Source organism: Vulpes vulpes, chromosome 3, assembly GCF_048418805.1.
Source record: "Vulpes vulpes isolate BD-2025 chromosome 3, VulVul3, whole genome shotgun sequence".
NCBI lineage: Eukaryota > Metazoa > Chordata > Mammalia > Carnivora > Canidae > Vulpes > Vulpes vulpes.
In genome coordinates, this window is record NC_132782.1 from 107,544,937 (window position 1) to 107,564,945 (window position 20,009).

The 20,009-nt window shown below is 43.9% G+C and overlaps 1 protein-coding gene across 3 annotated transcripts in view; it reads left to right on the forward strand.

The window, feature by feature from the left end:
• Positions 1-20,009, forward strand: part of GRIN2A (glutamate ionotropic receptor NMDA type subunit 2A) — a 402,208-nt gene that overhangs the window by 361,629 nt on the left and 20,570 nt on the right. For all 3 annotated transcript variants that reach the window (XM_072753877.1, XM_072753875.1, XM_026003101.2), the window contains exon 12: positions 7,310-7,497. In XM_072753877.1, the coding sequence (XP_072609978.1) occupies positions 7,310-7,497 (188 nt within the window). The remainder of the gene's footprint in view (positions 1-7,309; positions 7,498-20,009) is intronic.

Below are 20,009 nucleotides of genomic sequence, written 5' to 3' on the forward strand. Positions count from 1 at the left end.
AGTGACTATTACCAGCAGATGTGATCAATGCAAGTTAAACAGACAACAGTTAAAAGCACACAGGCTGAGACCTGTTACAGACTCAAAATATCCAGAGAGGACTTGAATCTTCCTCAGGAACTTTGAGTCTCTACACAATTTTGACCCAGGAGAATTGAACTCAGTGGAAATCGTAACCACGTAAGGAGCTCCAAATGGCAGCAGCTATAAGTTGGTAAAGCTGGTTGCGGTCCCAACACTGATCAGTGAATCAAATCCTTATAGAATTTTAAGCACAAAGGAATTGATCCCAGTGAAAATGGTTTCCAGAAATGTAGGAAACAGTTTAGGCTGTGGGAGACATCAATTTAGGAATTAGATTAGCTTAATGGAGTTTGCTCTAAAAAACCCCCCAGAAAACAAACAAAAATGCTTCCCTGGTGAAAATGCACCCATGTCCATATAACACTGATTTTACAGCTTGTGTTCACAGACTCAGAGTTCAAATGTGATTCCAGGACATTTTCCTAAAGCCAGTTCTAGGCCATCCTGTGCTGATGGCCAACATGGTCTCTGAGCACGCTGTCTCCTCCCCAACCAGGCACGTCTAAAGGCTGTCATGTCTCAGTGGTCCTGTTTCTTGGGTGCAGAAACACCCTCCACCCCTCAACAGCCTGTGTTCCAGGTGCTGGCTGAGGATTACACTGCCCTTCTGTGCACGGTGATGTTGTCACTGCCATGCCAGCGTCCTGAATTTGCACCTGAATCTCTACAACACCTTCACTTCCGTCTTCATCCACCCAACAGCCACCCCTGGAGAGAGATGCTATTTCCCCATTTTACAGATGAGAAAACCGAACCTCAGAGAGGTCCCATGATGGGGCCTCCTCCACCAAGTGGGCAAAGAGGGCCCTGGGTGTGCGGACTGGCCCATATGGCTGGCTGATACCTTTCCCTTCTGTGCAAGGCTTTGATGGGACCTTAAAAAGTGCACTCAGTTATCATCAAAGAGATGTTTAATTTTCATGACACTTTAGACTCTAAAACACACACGCACCCGCACGCACGCGCACACACGCCCGTGCACACTCCAGTTTCATTAATTCATCAGAACAAGTCAATGTCTTGTTAAAGCCTTCTTGAATGTTAATGAATGAATAATTAACTTTAACTATATAATTAGCCTTAAATGTGCTGAGACCCCCAGAGAGCATCTGAAAACACGCATAAGGAGATGATGAGCTAAAACCGGAAACTTTTGATTAAGAAACGTCAAGCTGCCTGACAGTACAAGCTCCTTTCCCGAAAGGGGCCACAGCCTGCTTTGTGGAGGGGGCAGCGTATGAGCCCCCAGACCCTCTGGGGGCTGGAAGTGAACTTCCAGGCCATCACCGCAGGTCCAGCAGAGACCGGCTGAAGTAACAGGGTCACATCGACACCACCCGGGAAGCCAGAGCAGCTCTTCAGAGCTGTCGAAAACGCTGGCAGGAAACCACCAGCTGAAAGTCGCGTGGGACACGTGTGACTCCTTACGTTGCTTCTCGGCAAATTTGCAGACAGGAGATCTTATTTCCCCCTCTCACTCTGAATTACTGTCATTTTTAATCATTTGCTTTCCTTGAGGATTGCCCATGGCAGGGAGAGAGTGACACACCCTCGGCGCCCCCACAAGGCCTGGCGGGGGGGGGGGGACGTCTTGCCACCAGTGCGGCATAGCACCAGAGGCCACGGCAAGGCAGGGCGGCCTTCGTTTCGAGCATCAATTCTGTTCTGGTCCTCAGGCTGAGGAGCCGAGGTGTCCTTTCATTTGGCACAAATGTTTGGAGAAGAGATGACCCCTTCTGTGCGGAGCGGAGGCAGAAAGGTGGGCCTGGGTGGGTGCTTTGTCCCCATCACTGCTCTCACACGTACTCCTGGGAGCCTCGCTGGGCCCATGGGAGCAGCTATTATTAAGCTGATGACAGTCATGGGACATAGGCAGGAGCTTGGAAGGTGGAGACAGAGATGGTTTCCTCTTGCAGAGCAGGAAACACAGAGTGGAGCAGCATAACTGGCTTCCTTACCTGGGAGGCCAGCCTCCAGCTGACTGCTAGGAGCTCTGAGGCTGGCTCTCCTGCAGAGCCAGCCTTTAATCTGTGTTCCTCCAGACTGGGGGGCTGCCAATTACCAGGCTGCAGCCTGATGCATCACTGTCTCCCATGACCTCAGCTCCAGTCCCCCAGATGCTTGTGGCCTAAATTGGGCTTTAGTTTCGGGTGGCTTTCCTCTTCCTTACCCTCTACCCTCACAATGAGCTATGGCTTTCTAGGCCTAAATATCTCCAGAAGGCAGGCGTAGGCTGTGCTGGGGGCAAGAGAAGGTTTCTGCGGGGGTGACTCTGGCCCTTATGTGGCTGTGCACCTGTTGGGAAAGAGACAAATGAAGCTGAGCTACCCATCAAAGCTCTTTAAACCCCACTGCTCAGCTCTCATCCTGGCTGCTGTTTCCATTACACCAGGCTTGACTTAGAGCTCTAACCACCGTCTGAATTTCACGAGCAATAGACAGAGTTGCCTTTGTTTATGCCACAAGTGTCATGGACATCGTGGTCACAGCGGTTATGTCTGTGGCCTCTAACATCAGACTGTGGAAGTCCAGATGCTGCGGTGACACCTGCAAGCTGGGTGGTGGTGTTGAGTCACCTGACCTCTTAGTGACTCAGTTTCATCATCCGGCAGTGGGGATGGGCAGTAGCACATTCATCCTTGTGCTGGTAGGAGTCAACGGGATGAGATAATGCGTGTAAAGTATCCAGGACTGGATCTGTCACAGAGGATGCGTAGAATGGTGTGGGAAATGCCATAAGCATTGCCATAAATTCCAAATTTGATTGAATGCACCCATATGTTTTGAGCATTTGTTTTGTGCCAGGCGTGGAGCACACTTACCTACCTTCTTTTTACTCCCAAAGCCCTCTGAGGGCAGAGATCATCTGCCCTGCTTTACAGAGAGGAGACTGGGGCTCAGAAACACAGGCCTCGGGGATCCCTGGGTGGCGCAGCGGTTTGGCGCCTGCCTTTGGCCCAGGGCGCGATCCTGGAGACCCGGGATCGAATCCCACATCAGGCTCCCGGTGCATGGAGCCTGCTTCTCCCTCCGCCTGTGTCTCTGCTCTCTCTCTCTTTGTGACTATCATAAATAAATAAAAAAAAAAAATTGAAAAAAAGAAAAAAAAAAAAGAAACACAGGCCTCTTGCTCCAAGCCTTTGACCAACAGAGCGCACTCTTGAAGACATCAGCCAGTCTTAGTTTTTCCTTTTTAACAATGGGAACATTTTTCTTTCAATGGAAAAGAGAGCAAGTAGGCCCTTTTGAGTCAGAGTGAGGAAGGAACCCAGAGCCTTGCTCCCCGAGCTTTCCCCTGCCCGCTTACAGCTCTGCTGTCCACTGGAGGAGCCACCAGCCATGCGTGACCATTTATGTCAGAATCGAAATTAATGCAATGAAATAAAATTAAAAACTCAGTTCCCTGTTCGCACTAACCACATTTCAAGCGCGTGATAGCTGTATTAGCGTAGATCTAGAGCATTTCTTTCAGCAAGCAAGCTGTACTAGACAGCGCTGTCATAGAGAGTTTGCAATACAGAACTTAGAAATAATACTGATGAGCTTCAGCTGCTTCGTGGAGCCTCCTCCGCTCAGAGACAACATAGGAAAATAATAATAATAATTGTGTATCTTTCCACTGGACTCGCTTTTGTAAAGCACTGTGCAAACAAGCCCTGTCTATCAGAGGGGCTGTGCAAGCCCCAGGATGTTTTTATTTTTTTATTATTCTTTTTAAGATTTTATTCATGAGAGACACAGAGAGAGGAGCAGAGACACAGGCAGAGGGAGAAGCAGGTTCCCCATGGGGAGGCAGGACTCGATCCTAGGACCCTGGGATCATGACCTGAGCCAAAGGCAGATGCTCAATCGTTGAGCCACCCAGGTGTCCCACCCCTGGATGTTTGTAAAATGCAGGCATCTCTGACCACTGCATTTAGACCCCAGCTCTCTAGAATCATTGATGAGGGAGAGAAACCAACATCATGTACTCTACAGCTCTCCTCATGTGCTGTCCTCATTTTAGTTCCGATGTGGCCCCGAGACCACAGTCAGCCCATGAATGGCAGGCCCACTGTGGCCACCAGCCCACCCCAGGCACGCCACTGTGTAATTGCTTCGCTCACATCTTTTGTGACTGTCCTCCCTCTGACTTGCCAGCATCTTACTTTTGTAAACTTTGTCGCCTGAGAAAACTTCCTGTTTTCTTTCTGCTCATCTGGCTATTTCTCAGCTAGAGTATTTTGTCATGAAATATGGTAATGATTTGCAGAAATCTGTGCCTGTCCATAAATACTGATTTAAGTTGCCGTTGGGTGACTTTTGTGTGGTTGCCAGGTGCAGTTTTAGAATTCCACCCCAGAAGTGCATCAGTGTGTGGTGGGTTAGCAGGACAGGGAAAGGTTTTACCACACGAATACAAACAGATGGCTTTAATATTTGAATGCCTCTGTGCACAGATATGTGTGTATTTGTTTAGTTTTTAAGCAATGAAGAGAAGAAGGTGTGAAGGGCTCAGTAAAACCCGGGCTCCTGGCATCTCCATGGCAATGTTGATATGTTTAGGTATTGACTTTGCAAACACCCCAGCTTCATCAAAAGGACAGATACCATCCATGGCCTGAAGCCTTCAGGATACTCGTCATCTAGCGTCTCAGTGTCCTTGTCAGTAGTCACAGAAGGTGACTATTGGCTTGAGGAATCAAAATGCCATGGCTGGATGAGTGTCTCAACAGGCCCAAAGTGACCACCTCATGTCACAGATGAGGAACCCACAATCCAAAGGAAGGGACTCTCCTGAGGTCCTGTCACCATCCAAATCTAGAGTAGAAACCAGATCCCCTCCTAACTGCTCCTATCACACAGCTCCTGCCATCACATACAAATTACTTTTAACTCCCCATTCCGTATTTCCAAAGCTCTCGATGTTGCTGGCTGTCCAGAAGGCTGTTTCCTCTCGGTTCGTCAGCTCTGGTTTACCATCACCATTAACAATGCTTCGTTTCCTTCCCCTTCCGCTTGGATGATCTGATCTCCTTTTAATACTCTCTAAGCATAACACCAAACCTCCAATCCTACAGCCTTGGGAGAAAGGCTTTAGAGTCTTTGTGTTGGTGAGATGAGCCTTGTAGTCTTGCCCTACCTCTCACCATCACATAAACAGAAAAATTAAAATGAAGCGTGCAGCCGCAAACATTCCAAATAGTTTTGTTCCCTTCGGGAGGCCTTCGGCAGCTGTCTCTGAAAGGATGCAACATTTTACCTCCTCTCCCTGCCATTTTTATTTTTCTTTGCTTCACTGTTTTATGTGCTCTTGGGAAAGAAAGAAGAAAGAAAAAGAGAAAGAAAGAAAGAAAGAAAGAAGAAAGAAAGAAAGAAAGAAAGAAAGAAAGAAAGAAAGAAAGAAAGAAAGAAAGAAGAAAAGAAAGAAAGAAAAGAAAAGAAAAGAAAAGAAAAGAAAAGAAAAGAAAAGAAAAGAAAAGAGAAAGGCAGTAGTGTTGAGAAAGTGTCAGGACTGAGTAATCTCCGTTTTAGTTTTCCAACCTACTTTAGCTTATCCCCACCCCATCCCTACCTAGTTTTGAGCCATCCATCCCCATGCACAAGGGTGATCACTCCAGCCTTGTGAAATAACTAAAAATTGAGAACAAGTCCTCAGGTCCACTGGTAGTGACCTAGGTAATGAATAAGTCACAGCCATGCCATCCAGGGATGATTCAACACTTGCCTTTTGGGGGTGAGAACTGGGCTGGGTCATGCAAGACTTCTGAGGTGATAACATTCGATGTTTTAATCTGCATAGTGATTTCCAGGATGGACACACATGCAAAAATTTATCTCGCCACTTATTGCAGATGTGTTGCAGGTTAATAAAAATAAGCACATCAATGAAGGGGAAAAGGTTCTATGTTTATTGGCATAGAGATACACTCACATGTGATTTGAAATAAGCTTTAGGGGTTGAAACAAGGACACACTGCGGCCCATGGGCCAATCTGTGTTTGTAAATAACCTTTTATGGAACAGAGCTGAATTCATTCATTTATGTATTATCTATCTAGGGCTGCTTTTGTGCTGTGTATTCACTGCATAGGTCTACCATAGCAAAGTGCCACAAACAGAGAGGCTTAAACAATGAGACTTTTCCATCTCACGGTTCTGGAAGGCTGGAAGTGTGAGATTAAGGTGTTAGCAGGGCTGTGCTTGCTCTGAAAGCACGAGGGTAGCATCTGTTCCGGTCCTTCTCCCTGCTTCTGGTGGTTGCATGGCTTGCAGGGGTCTTAGCTCCAACCCTCACATGGTGGTGGTCTCCCTGTTTGTGCATTTGTGGTCTGATTTCCTTCTTTATGAGAACACCCCAGCATATGGGGTGGGGGCCTTCCCTTCCCCCATGTGATCTCATGTTAGCTAATCACATCTGCAATGACCTTTTCCCAAATAAGATCATATTCTGAGGTGATGGGGGTTAGGGCTTCGACATACGGATTTGGGGAGTGGAGGGACCACAGCAACAGAGTTGAATAGTTGTGATACAGACTGTATGGCCCATAAACCTTAAACTGTTTATCTGGTCTTTACAGAAAAAGTTTGCCAACTCCTATTCTAAAAGGGGTGTGCACATTTGCGCACATGCACGTGCACACACACACGCATAAGAAATTTGGAAGGCTATTCACCAATGGGTTAACAGAAGTTGCCTCTGAATTATGGAATTATCAGGCAATTTAAATGTCAATTGCATTTTTTATATTTTCTATATTATTTGAGTTTCTAAAAATTATCATGTAATAATTTTTGTAATATAAATAGTAAATATGTGTCCTTTGGAAGTAAGACATCATTCCTATTTACTTATTCTGCTTTCCTGCACCCTACACCAAATCTCCTGAACCTTAATGGTTTATTTTGGTCTGATGTAAACCTTTCTAAATAGGCCGCTGTTCCCCACTGTTGGGAGTGCTAAGGCCAAACACTTAGCAAACCAGCAAACTCAACTGTTTACTCACTTGGGCATAAGGATTCTTCATGTCTTTATTTAGCTGCCTCTTGTAACTTGGAGAGAAAAGGTTCTGGCTTTTATCTCCTCATTAAAAATAGATCCTTTTATGATGAGGGGATGGAGTGGCCATGAGTCACCCTGTACAGTGTGAAAGGAAGTGTGTGATGCTGGATCAGGCCTTGGGAGCTGGGCCCCAAAACGGTACCTGGCCATGCCCATGACTCCCTGTTTTTCTTGTCATTGCAGGAAACTGGACGCTTTCATCTACGATGCAGCGGTCTTGAATTACAAGGCTGGGAGGGATGAAGGCTGCAAGCTGGTGACCATTGGGAGTGGGTACATCTTTGCCACCACTGGTTATGGGATTGCCCTCCAGAAGGGCTCCCCGTGGAAGAGGCAGATTGACCTGGCCCTGCTCCAGTTTGTGGGTGATGGTAAGACCTTGGGTGACCCCCTCTCAGGGGACTGGACACCCTTGCACTCTCTCTTGTTGCTGATTGGCTTTCCAATGGATTTTTGTATGATGAGTTTGCTCACTATTTATTGGGTGCCTCTCACACGACACCATGGCTTTTTAGGTTGCTTATAATGGAAACCAATTTTAGACAACAAAATTTTCTAAAGAAATTTATTTTAAGGATGCAGAACTGTCTATCTCAGTGAATTTAGGAAAGAGTTGAGCAAATAGGTTTAGGAAAAAAAATAAAACAGGAACCGGAGCAATCCTGGAGTATTAATAGCAGGAATTCATAGGTCTTGTACTGAGGCAGTGATTCTCAGTGGGGGCAATTTTGCCCCCCAGGGGGCACTTGGCTATGTCTGGAGACATCTTTGTTTGTCATGATTGGGAGGCTGTTTCCTACTGGCATCGAGTGAGGAGAGACCGGGGATGCTGGCAAACATCATACAATGCCCAGGACGGCCCCCTCATCTCAGCACACAGAATTGTCTGACCTCAAAGGTTAGTAGCGCTGGGGTAGAGGAACCATGATGTTACATGACTTGGCTCTGGCCCTAATCTCTGCTCTCTAGATTCTAAATATCAAATTTCAGAGGAAGGATTCCTGGTGCTTTTTTGAATCGAAGACTTTTTCCTGGACCCATCAGGAGTGCCTAAGGGGTGGGGTTATGTTGTACTAACACAGAGGCTCCTGATATTCAGTGGAGGAGTGAAGGAGAAGCAATCTCTAGAAAAGGAACATGAGCAGAAATCCCTTGGGTTTCCACTAAAGCCTACCTGCTTCTCATGCCAAAAGACAGTTTTCACCCCCATGGGTCTTACAGTCTAACAGGACCATGGCATTTAGGGAGCAGTATAGATGCTTGGGTGGACCGTGTCTCCAGCAGCATTGCCTTCAGTCTGCCCTCTGTACTTCCCAGTTGCTGATCTCATTGCATGGAGTTCCATGACATGGTTTTTAGGATACTGTCCTAGCTCAAAAGGCATGTTGGTTTCCTTTGGAATTCCCAACAGTGAGAAAGGTAAAGCAGAAATGGCAGGTTGATCCCGAGAACTTGAGTAAGTGTGAATGGGATACAAAAGCTCAAGCCCAGGGTAGAAGCTGCATGCAAAGGCAGCTGGAGGCCATGTTCAGAGATGGTTGCAGAGTCGTAGCTCTCCAGAGCTGGGAGAGGAGAATCCGGCAACCACTGTGGATCAAACACAACACTGAAGTGCACTGACATTAGTGCACAGTGTGTTGTGAATTTGAACTAGGTGCCTATCTCCTTGCAACTTCTCCTCTCTCTGCTCCCAGAATTAAGCCCTAGATTCTCCAAGTGCCATCAAAACATCTAAATGTGTTTTATATTTAACTCCCAAATAAGAACATCTGATCCTCCGAATTCCCTATGGGGCATTTGTACCTTCTTCTGATCATGAGCCATGTTCTCTATTGTGTAACAGTGATTTGTGGCTGTGTCGGTCAGCTCTGGCTGTGAAATCTGAGAGGCATACTATGCATTTATTTTGCTCATGGGAGTGCAGGTTGAGTGGAGGAGCTCTGTCTCAGGCTGCGGTGGCGTGATGGCTCTGTCCCCTGCTGTGCACCCATGGATTAAAATGTGCGGTGTCTGCCCTGCATGTGTTTATTCTGGGTCTCAGGCCAAGAGGGTAAGAGTCGCCTGGGAGAAGGTCTTTTCTTGCTTATGTCACTGGCATAGAGGAGGATACCTAATCGTACATGTGCATTTCAAGACTCTGCTTTGCCCTGTTCACATCTACGAACACACTTCCATGTAAAGCAAGTCAAATGGCCGATGCCAGAGTAAAGGGATCAGAGGTATACTCTGCCTTTTACAGGAGGAATTTGGAGTTAAATGACAAGGGATGTGGACTCAGAGAAGGGTGGGGGTAAGAATTGCGACCATTTCCCCCACCTACCACACTGGTCGCCCAAGTCCCCCTTACAGGGTGAATATTCAACAAATGAGTCTTGTTTCCATCAGTAAATACCACAAAATCCTGAGCTTATCCTGACCCGATAACTGGTCAATGAAGGAATGAATGAACAAACACATGCACAGGTGAATGGTCAGTGTTGAAATATACTTCACTTGACAGGAAACTTTTAAATATGATGGATAGCTGAGCTGTCAAATAAGTGAGTTCTAACTCTATTCCTACTGTTAACTCCTTGCTGTTATTCTGGCAGCATCTGCTATGGAACAGCAACATATTTAGGGAGTGGGATATGCCAGTTACCATATTGTATACATTACCTGTGTTCTTCAATATTCATAATGACTTTATGAAATTTTTTGTTGCTTCTACACATTTTACAGAGGGGGAAACAGAAGCTCAGAGGGCTAGCTAGTAAGTGGTAGGGCTTCTACTTCAGGGGCCTTGCTCTGGAAGCAGGTCAATTATGTAAAACTGCTTCATTTAATTCCCTAGGATGTCTATTGAAGTTGGCTAATTAGGTGCTTGAGATTTATAGATCCTTTAGGAAGGAGTAATTTAGTGTATATCTGAACTAAATCTATTGTCCTACTGACAAAATACTTCTATGAAGTGGGTAATCTTTCTTAGTCTCTGTTTACTCATCTGTGAATAAATGCATGCAGAAATATTTCCCTAATAAGGTTGGTGTCAGGATGAAATGAGAGGATATATGTAAAGAACTTAGCTAAGCACAGCACCTGGAAATAGAAATGGTTCAATAAATGTTAGCTATTACTATCATTTCCATCATCATTATCATGACCATGACTATCATCATCATCACTATCACCACCATCATCATCATCACCACCACCACCATCATAATCACTACCATCATCACCATCACCACCACTATCACCATCACTATCACCATCATCATCACCACCATCATCACCACCACCACCATCACCATTACCACCACCCCGACCCCCACCCCCATCACCATCACCGTCACCTCTACCATCATCACCATCATCATTCCCACTACCATCAGAACCAACACCACCATCATCATCATCATCATCATGGTCATCACCACCATCACCAACACTACCATCATTTTATCACCAGCATGATCATCATTCACCATTTTCCACCTCGTTCTCCTCATTGTCCATCCACAACTTCAGTATTCAGTATAGCTTATTTAGTGTTGTATTGGGTATTGGTGCTAAGAGTATCATGGAAACAACACTTATGATGCCAAACACAAAATGTCCTCTTTGTGGCAAATAAAAAATACAAAGTAAAGGCATCCAGATAGGCCAGAAGTGTGTTCCTTGTACTAGCAGAGCATCTAAATTCATTGCTTCCCTGGTCAGACTGTAAGGATTGGGAAACGTGTCTTCTCAGCTTCATCTTTAGAGACCATCTGGAAGCAAAGACATTGGAGAGAAAATGACATTGCTCCAGGGGGTGTCTTAAGATAATCTTCCCGGAAAGCCATGTCCAATTCTGAATGTCTCTCTAGGAGTAAATACATGAATTAACACAGCTGCATAAATATTTCACTTATCTTATGCAGCTTCAGCAGGATTAATTATGCTCTAAAATTAGACCTGTAAAGAGCACAGTGCTAAGCAGTACCTAATTATTATTCATCCTCTAGAATGGAGTGTTTATCTCTTGTTATAGAGTAGCTTCAGTGGACGATTACGAGTCTAATGAGTGTCAAAAGTATAAAAAATTTTCCTAATGAGCTGTGTAAATATAACCTTTGAGTGGAGTGTTTGGTTATTGGGAGAACCTCTTACATGAAGCCTGCCAGGCATTTCCCTAGGAAAAGGACTGTTGATTTCTCTAACACAGGATCCCAGTAAGACCTTACCTTCCTTGTCTAATTGTTGTATCCTTTCTCAGATAGTGGAGTGCCCCATGGGGATCTTCAATTCTTAGTACTTTAGTAACAACACTCATGGGTACTTTTCAGCACTGATCACCAGTATCCAACATTTACTGAGAAACATACTTTCCTAGACGCTGATGTTCCAAGAAGGGGATATCATGGTCCTTTTCATCTCTCCTTCAAGGAACTTACAGTCACGTTGATTGGCAATATATAAACTTAAAATATCTCATCTCAAAATATGAACATATTTAATAATAATTCGTATGTGAATTCATATATACATATATGTGTATATATTCTTATCTTGGATAAGTGAAAGAGGAATCAAGGAGAAATATGAGATACAGGGTTTTTTAATGGAAAGATGAAAAGGTAGAGTAAGTCATAAAGAAAAGTAAGATTTCAATGAAGAATAGAATGGGCCAGAGTTCATAGAGTGTCATTCATTACTTTATCCAGTAACCAGCAAATATCTATTGAGTATCTGGTATCTCCCTGGCACCTAACAGGTGACACTTGAGTGAGAACATAAAGAATGAGTAAGTCTGGGACCTAAAAAATGGCATTTCCAGCTTCAAAGTTCAGGTTGAATGGGAAATCTGTTAGGTCCCATCAATCGTATGGATTCTGTTATTTTTTTTAAATGTGATCCTGGGATTTGAAGAGACAGAAGGAAGACATAGAGGTTAAAGTTCTTTTGGCATATAGAGGCCAAAAAAAAGAAATTGAGGAGAACAAGGGTGTATAATAATATTATTCAGCAGCAAATGATGCTGAGGAAAAGGAAGGAAATAATTGTTTTTGAGCCTGTACTCAGTGGCCCAGTGCAGTGCCAAGTGAGTCACAAATATTCTTACCAATGCTTCATACAGTATTCTCAGGTACATATTATTTCCATGTCACAGAGCAGGAAAATGAGGCCCCATTGGGTTAAATGAGCTACAGCACAACTTTTACACTGTAATGTCAACAGGAATCACCCGGGGATCTTGTTAAAATGCAGATTCTGTTTCAGTCGGTCTGAGGATGGAGAGCCTGAGATTTGGCATTTCTAACAAGCTCCAGGTGATGCTGATGCTGCTGGTCTCTGGAAAACACCCTGTATGGATTTTTATAGTTCACGTAACTCCAGTTCTGATCGTCTTTCCATTAAACCATGCTCCAGGGAAAAAAATCTTGGTTGCTAGTGGCCAGATCACCTTAGCTATAAATAATATGCTCCAGCATCAAGAAGCATTTAATCTTCCTCTTTGTACTTTGCTCAGTTTTCATGGTTGTTGGTTTATTTTTAAGCCCAGAAATACATTACTTGTCCCCGGTAGCTCATCTGAATTCAGTGGACAAATAAAACCAAATATATGTATTTATCATAGATCTTTATACCTTTTTTATATGCTAATATTATATGAATAGAGTGACTAACTCAACCCATTTTGCTGGGACTTGCTCAGTTTAAAACTAGTTAGTGACCCCAGTTATATCCTATTTGGGTATATATGAGTATCATACGGTAATATTTGAAAAATACTATATATGTCATTTCAGTTGGATAGGTACTCTGAGACCCTTTGCAACTTTGCAAGCAACCATAAAGACTCCTCCATTGATAACAAATTGGAAGGGACCTAACCCTCTGCTCTTGTATTAATAAGACACCTTGCTACCATAGACTCTAGAGCTTTGGAAAGCACCACTCCAGGATAACAATGCTAATGCTCACAGATCTTGGAGTGGGGAGTGCTGGAGGGGAGAAGCCCATTCCCTGCTTCCAAGTGAGTCAGTGTTAACAGTTCCTGATTGCTTTGTTTGTTGACCTCTCTTTCACTGAAGCATGCAGGATGGCTCTTGGTGGTGAGGGACCCCATGCTGTTGGCCAGAGAGGATAGCGTGTGATTGCAGAAGCTCTTTGTGTCTCTAATTAGGATTCTCATAAATTGCTCTGAGCCACTGGATGGGTTGCTAATATCCTCCTCACTGCCCAACTCCAGCTTCTCAGCTTAATATCTTTGGGCTAATGTCCGAGACTCGGGGAGAGCTGGACATGCCTGCAGCTTGGGTGGTGATAACTTGCCCATGCCTCCACTCCGAGGCTGGGCTCCTCCCTAAGTGGCCTTTGCAGCCTGTCTTCCGGGGCTGGTTTAGGAATGTTTGGCAGTGTTGGCTGAGGAGATCACTGGGGAGCTCGTAAATGTTTTCTTCATTCCACTTTCCACAGTGTCTGCAGTTCTACTACTTGGAAGTTTTCTCAGATAAGCATGGAATCTTCCATGCAACTCCTTTAAAAATGAAATTCCTGGGCACGTAGGTGGCTAAGTCAGTTAAGAGTCTGGCTCTTGTTTTCGGCTCAGATCATGATCTCAGGGTTGTGAGATCGAGCCCCACGTTGGGCTCTGTGCTGGGCGTGGAGTCTGCTTAAGATTCTCTCTCTTTAAAAAAAAAAAAATCCTTATTCTATCTCCTCCTAAACCCATTTCCCAATTCAGTATCTGACCTATCCTTCTGTCGATGCCTTCCTTTAAGATTTCCTTAAAGATCACAACTTTACACTAAAGTTTATAAACCATGAACCCCTTTAGCTCTATGCTTACAGTGTTCTTGTGCCATTTAGCAAAGCCTGACCGGTAACAGGGAAAGATGGAAGGTTCTACAACTTCCAAGCTGGATGATCTTGGGCAAATTAATTTCTCTGAGTTCCAGTTTTCTTATCTCTATGTTGGAGTTGTTTGGGGATTAAATGTGAAAGCAAACAGAAAGAGCCTGGTGTTTAGCACGTATTAGATGCCCACTCACCGCTGTCCTCCCCTTGTCCCTGACCCACCAAACCCACCAAGGGGCACTGCGTTCTCAGTCCCTAGAGGGCGGACACTATCATACCCATTCTTGTTCCCCTTTTGTCTCCCTTAGGACTCACTACTGACTTTGGTACACAGTACGTGCTCACATGGAACACATGGATGAATGGGCAAACAAATGGACTCGAAAATGCCACGGGTGCATGTTTGCAGGGCTTATTCCAACAATTAAATATCTTCTCTGATGAAGGGGACGTCATTTCCTTTAGGAAGGACACGAGATGTCCCTCTAGGGAGAGGGACGCAGGGAAGTAGTCACTAATTCACTGTCTAATCTGAAAATCTACCCAAGCCTCTGAGCCCTGGATTCACTGTAAGACAGAAGCACAGTCTTCCACTGTTTATTCTCCGTGCTCTTGTAGTCAAATATCGGATTTGCGTTTTCTTTGTAACGTGATTTTCTAGGATGGGTATAACTGGCAAGATTATGTATTTCCTGGCTTTTAGAATTGCAATGCATCATAAATGGTTACCAAGTTTACCGTCTCTGAGTCAAGCAGGTAGACAGGAAAACCAGTGTTTTCCTCTGGGTTTGGCAAAGTATGGCCCTGGCGCAGACTCCAACCACTGCCTGTTTTTGAAGAGAAAGTTTTAGTAGGGCACAGCCACATCCATTCGCTCAGGAACCACCTGTGGCTGCCTTCAGCCTGCACCGGCACAGTTGAGTGGCCGCGACAGCCACTGCGCCACCTGCCAAGGTCCAAATATTTGCAGTCTGGCCCCTCATAGAAAATGTGACGGCTTCTGTTCGTAGGCTGTCTGGAGAGAGACAAGGAGGGCAGAGAAGGCTGGAAAACCTACGCTGTCCGGTTCTCCTAAGGGATGGGGAAGGAGCAAGCCTGATGGGGAGGAGGAGGAGGAGGAGACAGAGGAGTGGAGGAGAGCAGACCAGAGGGAGGTGTGTAGGGGCCACCCGGCAGGCAGGACTCAGCCTGGGCGTCCACAGATCTACAGAGCAATTAGCCTCGGTGCAGCAGAAACTGGAAAAGTCTGCGAGCCAGTGGCCACCCTATCTCAGCTGGCTCAGTGCTGGAGTGAGGCATAGACCCCCGGCTGACTCACTTCTGCCTCCGAGGCCTCTTAATCTGTCTCCCGCTGCTTCCCTGCCAGCAGTTCTTCGTGACATAGGTCCCCGTGTCCTTGGATGACTCAGCAGCACCCTATTGCAACCAGCAGCCTCAGCCCATTTAAAGAGATAAACGCCAAAATAAGGACTGGAGGGAGGCGGGGTGGGGCAGGGGGGAGAGGAGGTGCCGATGATCTGAGAGGCCCCATGTGAGGGGCAAAGACGGTTTCCAGTTCTCCAAAGGGAAGTTGTTCAGCAGCCCCACTGATCACTGTTACCGACATTCATAATAAGAGGGGCACTTGCAGAGGGAGGGATAACTGGGGGTCACAGAATCATCTCTGTCTCTGTGTTAATTCATTCAGTCTTCACAATGGTTAGGTGGCGTGAGCTATGATCATTAAGCCCTGTGTGCAGATGAGGAAATTGAGTCACAGGCAGGTTAAGTAAGGTGTGGCTGCTAAGGGGTAGACCTGAAAGATTGGGACGTGGTCAAAGGGGCCACAGGGCCTTTGCTTTAACCACGATGCAGTATTGTTTCTCCTTTGCTATAACCCTCATAGCCGTCTCTCTCTGTCTCTACCTGGAAAGGGTCAAAACTGCAATTTACATGCAGATTGGTCCGAATCCAAATTCACTGTTTGTTCCTCCTTTTGCTGAAGAAATAGCATCAGTCTCCTGCAGATGATTCTGGGCAGAATTAACTTGGCAACAGAGGCTGAGGGTGGGAGAGCAAGTGACCCTATGCTTTTTCCCATTTTTCCATGGAGGAGGAGACTTGTCCATGCCCCAGGCCCTGGCACCATGGGAACAGGCTCAGCCTAATTTTTGAGATCATGCAGCCCTGGCAGTTTGGGGAAAACTCTGGACCCAGAAGCCAAAGATGAGAAGGAAGGAAACAAGGACAGAATGTAATTAAGAGGAGTCAGATGTTTGGCCCCGATACAGGCTCGCAGAGCGGCCTCTCCAGGTTCACAAAGACCATCCCCGGTTGCCGGAATTGCTTGTTCCCCACAGAGCTCCTCCGAGCTGCATAATCCTCAGCATTTCAGAAAATTATTGTTCCCTGCTAAACGTGTTTTAATCAAATTGAGACTTCAAAGGCAGAACTCACAGTTTGGTCTGAGCTAGGCTACTCTATAAATCACAAACTTTCTAATCAAGTTAGCGAGACCGGGTGCCATTGACAAAGCCCCCCTGATTTATTAACCCAGTTGTTCATTCATTCATTCACTCTGCCTCTAGACGTTCATTCAACAAAGAATAACTGAGCAGCTTCTAAGCTCCAGGTGGTGGGATATAAAAATGATTAGAGGCTCCCGCTCTATTTGCCCCGAATAGTTTCCTTATAAAGTGCTTGTGGCACATCTGTGTCCATCAGACTCACCTGGAGAGCCTGTTGAAAATATAGATTCCTAACTTTGACCCCATGGTGGCATTTTTTTTTTTACATACCCTCTGGAATATCCTAATACCCAGTAAGATTTAAGAGCCACTCCTTAGAATAACAGTATTTAGCACTTAGAAGCATTATTCTCTGATTACCAAGTACTGGACACAAGTGCCAGTGGCCAACAGATCACTCATTTAGGGTCCATGAAATTGCATCTTTATCCTGAGTTTTATCCACTCTCCTCTCCCAAGGTTCTTAACTAGCTTTCCATATCGAGAGGATATGTGGAGATTGTGAAAGCCCAAGAGAGAAATCGTGTGGAACGTGTAAGCATCAGCTGGCACAGCTCCCACAATAAGGAACAGAGGTGATGCTCTTTGCAGATGACTCTGACATCCACACACCAACCTCACTTCTACATAGAATGGCAGCTTTGATGCCACAACCCCAAAGAGGGTGATGACCAGTGACCACTTTGATGCCCCCAGCAACCAAGTCACTTTGACCCTCCTACGACCTAAAAACTATGTCCATGGCACACTATTCATTCAGAAATGAAATGCTTTGAGAGGAAGAAATGTGTCGGTCCTAAGCATAGATTAGCAATAAAGGGTTTAACTGCTTCTTCATTGGCCTGTGACCAGATGGTATCATAAAAATTAGACTTGTTTATCTCCCTCCTAATTTTAACTAGAGACATATTTGGAATAATAATGGAACAGCACTTACTTAAGAAACAGATAAAAATCCATAAATATCCTGGAGGGCCATTGACTTTCCCTGTGTGCTCGAGAGCGCTGAGGGTTTTCATATGCGTTAAGTTCTCAGTGAATTTCCCCGATAGGTCTCCTGAGATTCAGAGCTGCAGTGTTTATTATCAATCCGACGCCAGGATTAGAGCAAGATCAGTGGTGCCAGATTTGTGCCTGACAAGCAGTGAATCGCTCCAACCAGGGAAAGTCAAATGTCAAGAGAACCATCAACGTTGAAATAAGACATAATGAATGGCACGCTGGTAAGTCAAAAGCTGATGTCAGAGGATCTGATGTGGGAATTACGGGATGGATTAAACACTGGCCTCAAATCCCTTTCAGTCTATGATTTTGTAAACACCTATTTGGAAAGGCAATATAATATCCATATAGAATCACCCTGCCTACCACCTTAACATAATTGTTTTCAGTGGAGATATTACCTTCTGGACCTTTTTCTTGCAGACACATTGCTTTAAATATATATAATGATTGGTTATAGGCACTTTTATATTGCATTATTTTCACTTGCATTATATTTTGAACTTTTGTTTATGTCATTACACAATCGGATCCCCACAATTGTTTTAATTTGTGCATAAAATGTCATAGTCATTATTAAACCATAATTCGTTACATTATTTTTCCTAATGTTAAAACATTCTTTTTTTTTTGGCTGGTATATATATATATAATGATGGGAGGAACATGTTCATGTGCATTTTTTGTTTGAATTGTCTAATTGTAACAAACTCTTAGATGTAGAATTTGAAGGGTTAATGGCTATAAACACCATCAGGAATCTTGATCTCTACGGTCATATGAATGCCCAAAAGGTTTGTTCCCATCTAAAAGTACTATTAATAATGAATCCATGTACCAATTTTAAAACAGTCAAGCAGCTTTGAGCATTATGGTTCTTTCTGCTATTTTAGAAGGCGCCTCTCAGCATTGCCTTAGAATTCCTTGGAATAGCAATGAAAATGAAAAAAAAAAAAAGCAAGTTGTCTTTTAATCTTTTTTGACCATTTAACTATTTTTACTTTATTTTATATTAAGGTATATTTTATATATCCTTTATTTTATAGTTTTATACTCTCATACTAAAGTATACTAAAATATACTTTATTTCATATTTATTTTATATAAAAATACTTTATATTTTATAGATTTTAATAGTTTGTATATCTTAGTAATTTATTAAACCCTCGATTGTAGTATTTCATGCAAAAAAAAATGTAGCAGCACAGGATATAGTTGAGACCAAAGGCTTTGAGTTCAAATGTACAATTGATCTCTACTAGCTCTATGGTCTCGGGAAAGTTATTAACACTTTGTAAGGGCCACATTCCTCCGCTTTAAATTAGGGATTGTCATGTAACCGACCTCAACAAGTTGAAGGGTATAATGTATGAGAACTGCTAGGTATAGTACCCATCGGTAGGTACTCAGCACGTTATCATAGATCATAACAAAGATTCGAGTCTCCTTAAATTGAGATTTATTCTTGTTCATATATATACTTTTTAAAAAATCATTTTAAAAAATCACTTAAATCAGGATTCTGCTAACTATGGCCCACATTGCCCTGTTGCCTGTTTTGGTCAATGAAGTTTTATTAGGACACAGACACATCACTGCATGTGTCTAAGGATGCTCTTGTGCTGCAGGGGCAGAGCGGGGTAGTTGGGACAGAGACGACAGGGCCCACAGAGCTGAGAATATTTACTAATTAGACCTCTTCAGAAAGGTTGGTGACTTTTAGCTTTAACAATAAAAATACAACATGTTCCTTTAAAATAATTCCAACAATATGGAAGAATTTAACATAACTCATCCCTCTTTATCCTTTAAGAACTTTTTCTTTGTAAAAAAAAAATGTCATGTTTCTAAAAAAGAAATGAGGATTTTTTTTTCCTCTTTCTGGGTTAGAAAGTCCTTTTTCTTCCCCTTTGCTTCTTATTTTCTCTCTTGACAACCAAAATGGAAGAATGCCTGTTACTCTTTTTTTTTCCTTCTGTAAATTATAATATACATTCATTATACTGCACAAATCTCATGTCCAATTAATTTTTATACAACTGTATGACTACCACTTAGAGTTGAGAAAATGGCCAGTACCCAGAAAACTCCCTTCCAGCCAATATTCCCCTCAAAGGTAACCACCATTCTGACCTTCATGAATACGGATGGACTTTGCCTCCTTTTGAACTGTAAATAAATGGCGGAATCATAACAACATCTATTCATTTGTATCCTTTAGGACATTAATCCACATCAATGCATATAACTCCTACTTATTACTGCACAGTGTTCCATTGTACGAACACACTGCAGTTTACTTATACATTTGCTATTGATGGACATTTGTGTTATTTTTCACTTGTGTCTGCTTTGAACATCCTCATACCTTTTCGGTGCATTGTAGGCACTTAACTGGGAATATTCCTATGAGTGAAATTGTTGGGTCACAGAACTTGCCTATACTGTGTTCCAGTAGATACTTTCGAAGAATTTTAAGAGAATGAATGACCAGTTTACGTTCCCATCAGCAAAGTGTGTGGTCCCTGTAATTTCTGAGTGCCTTGACT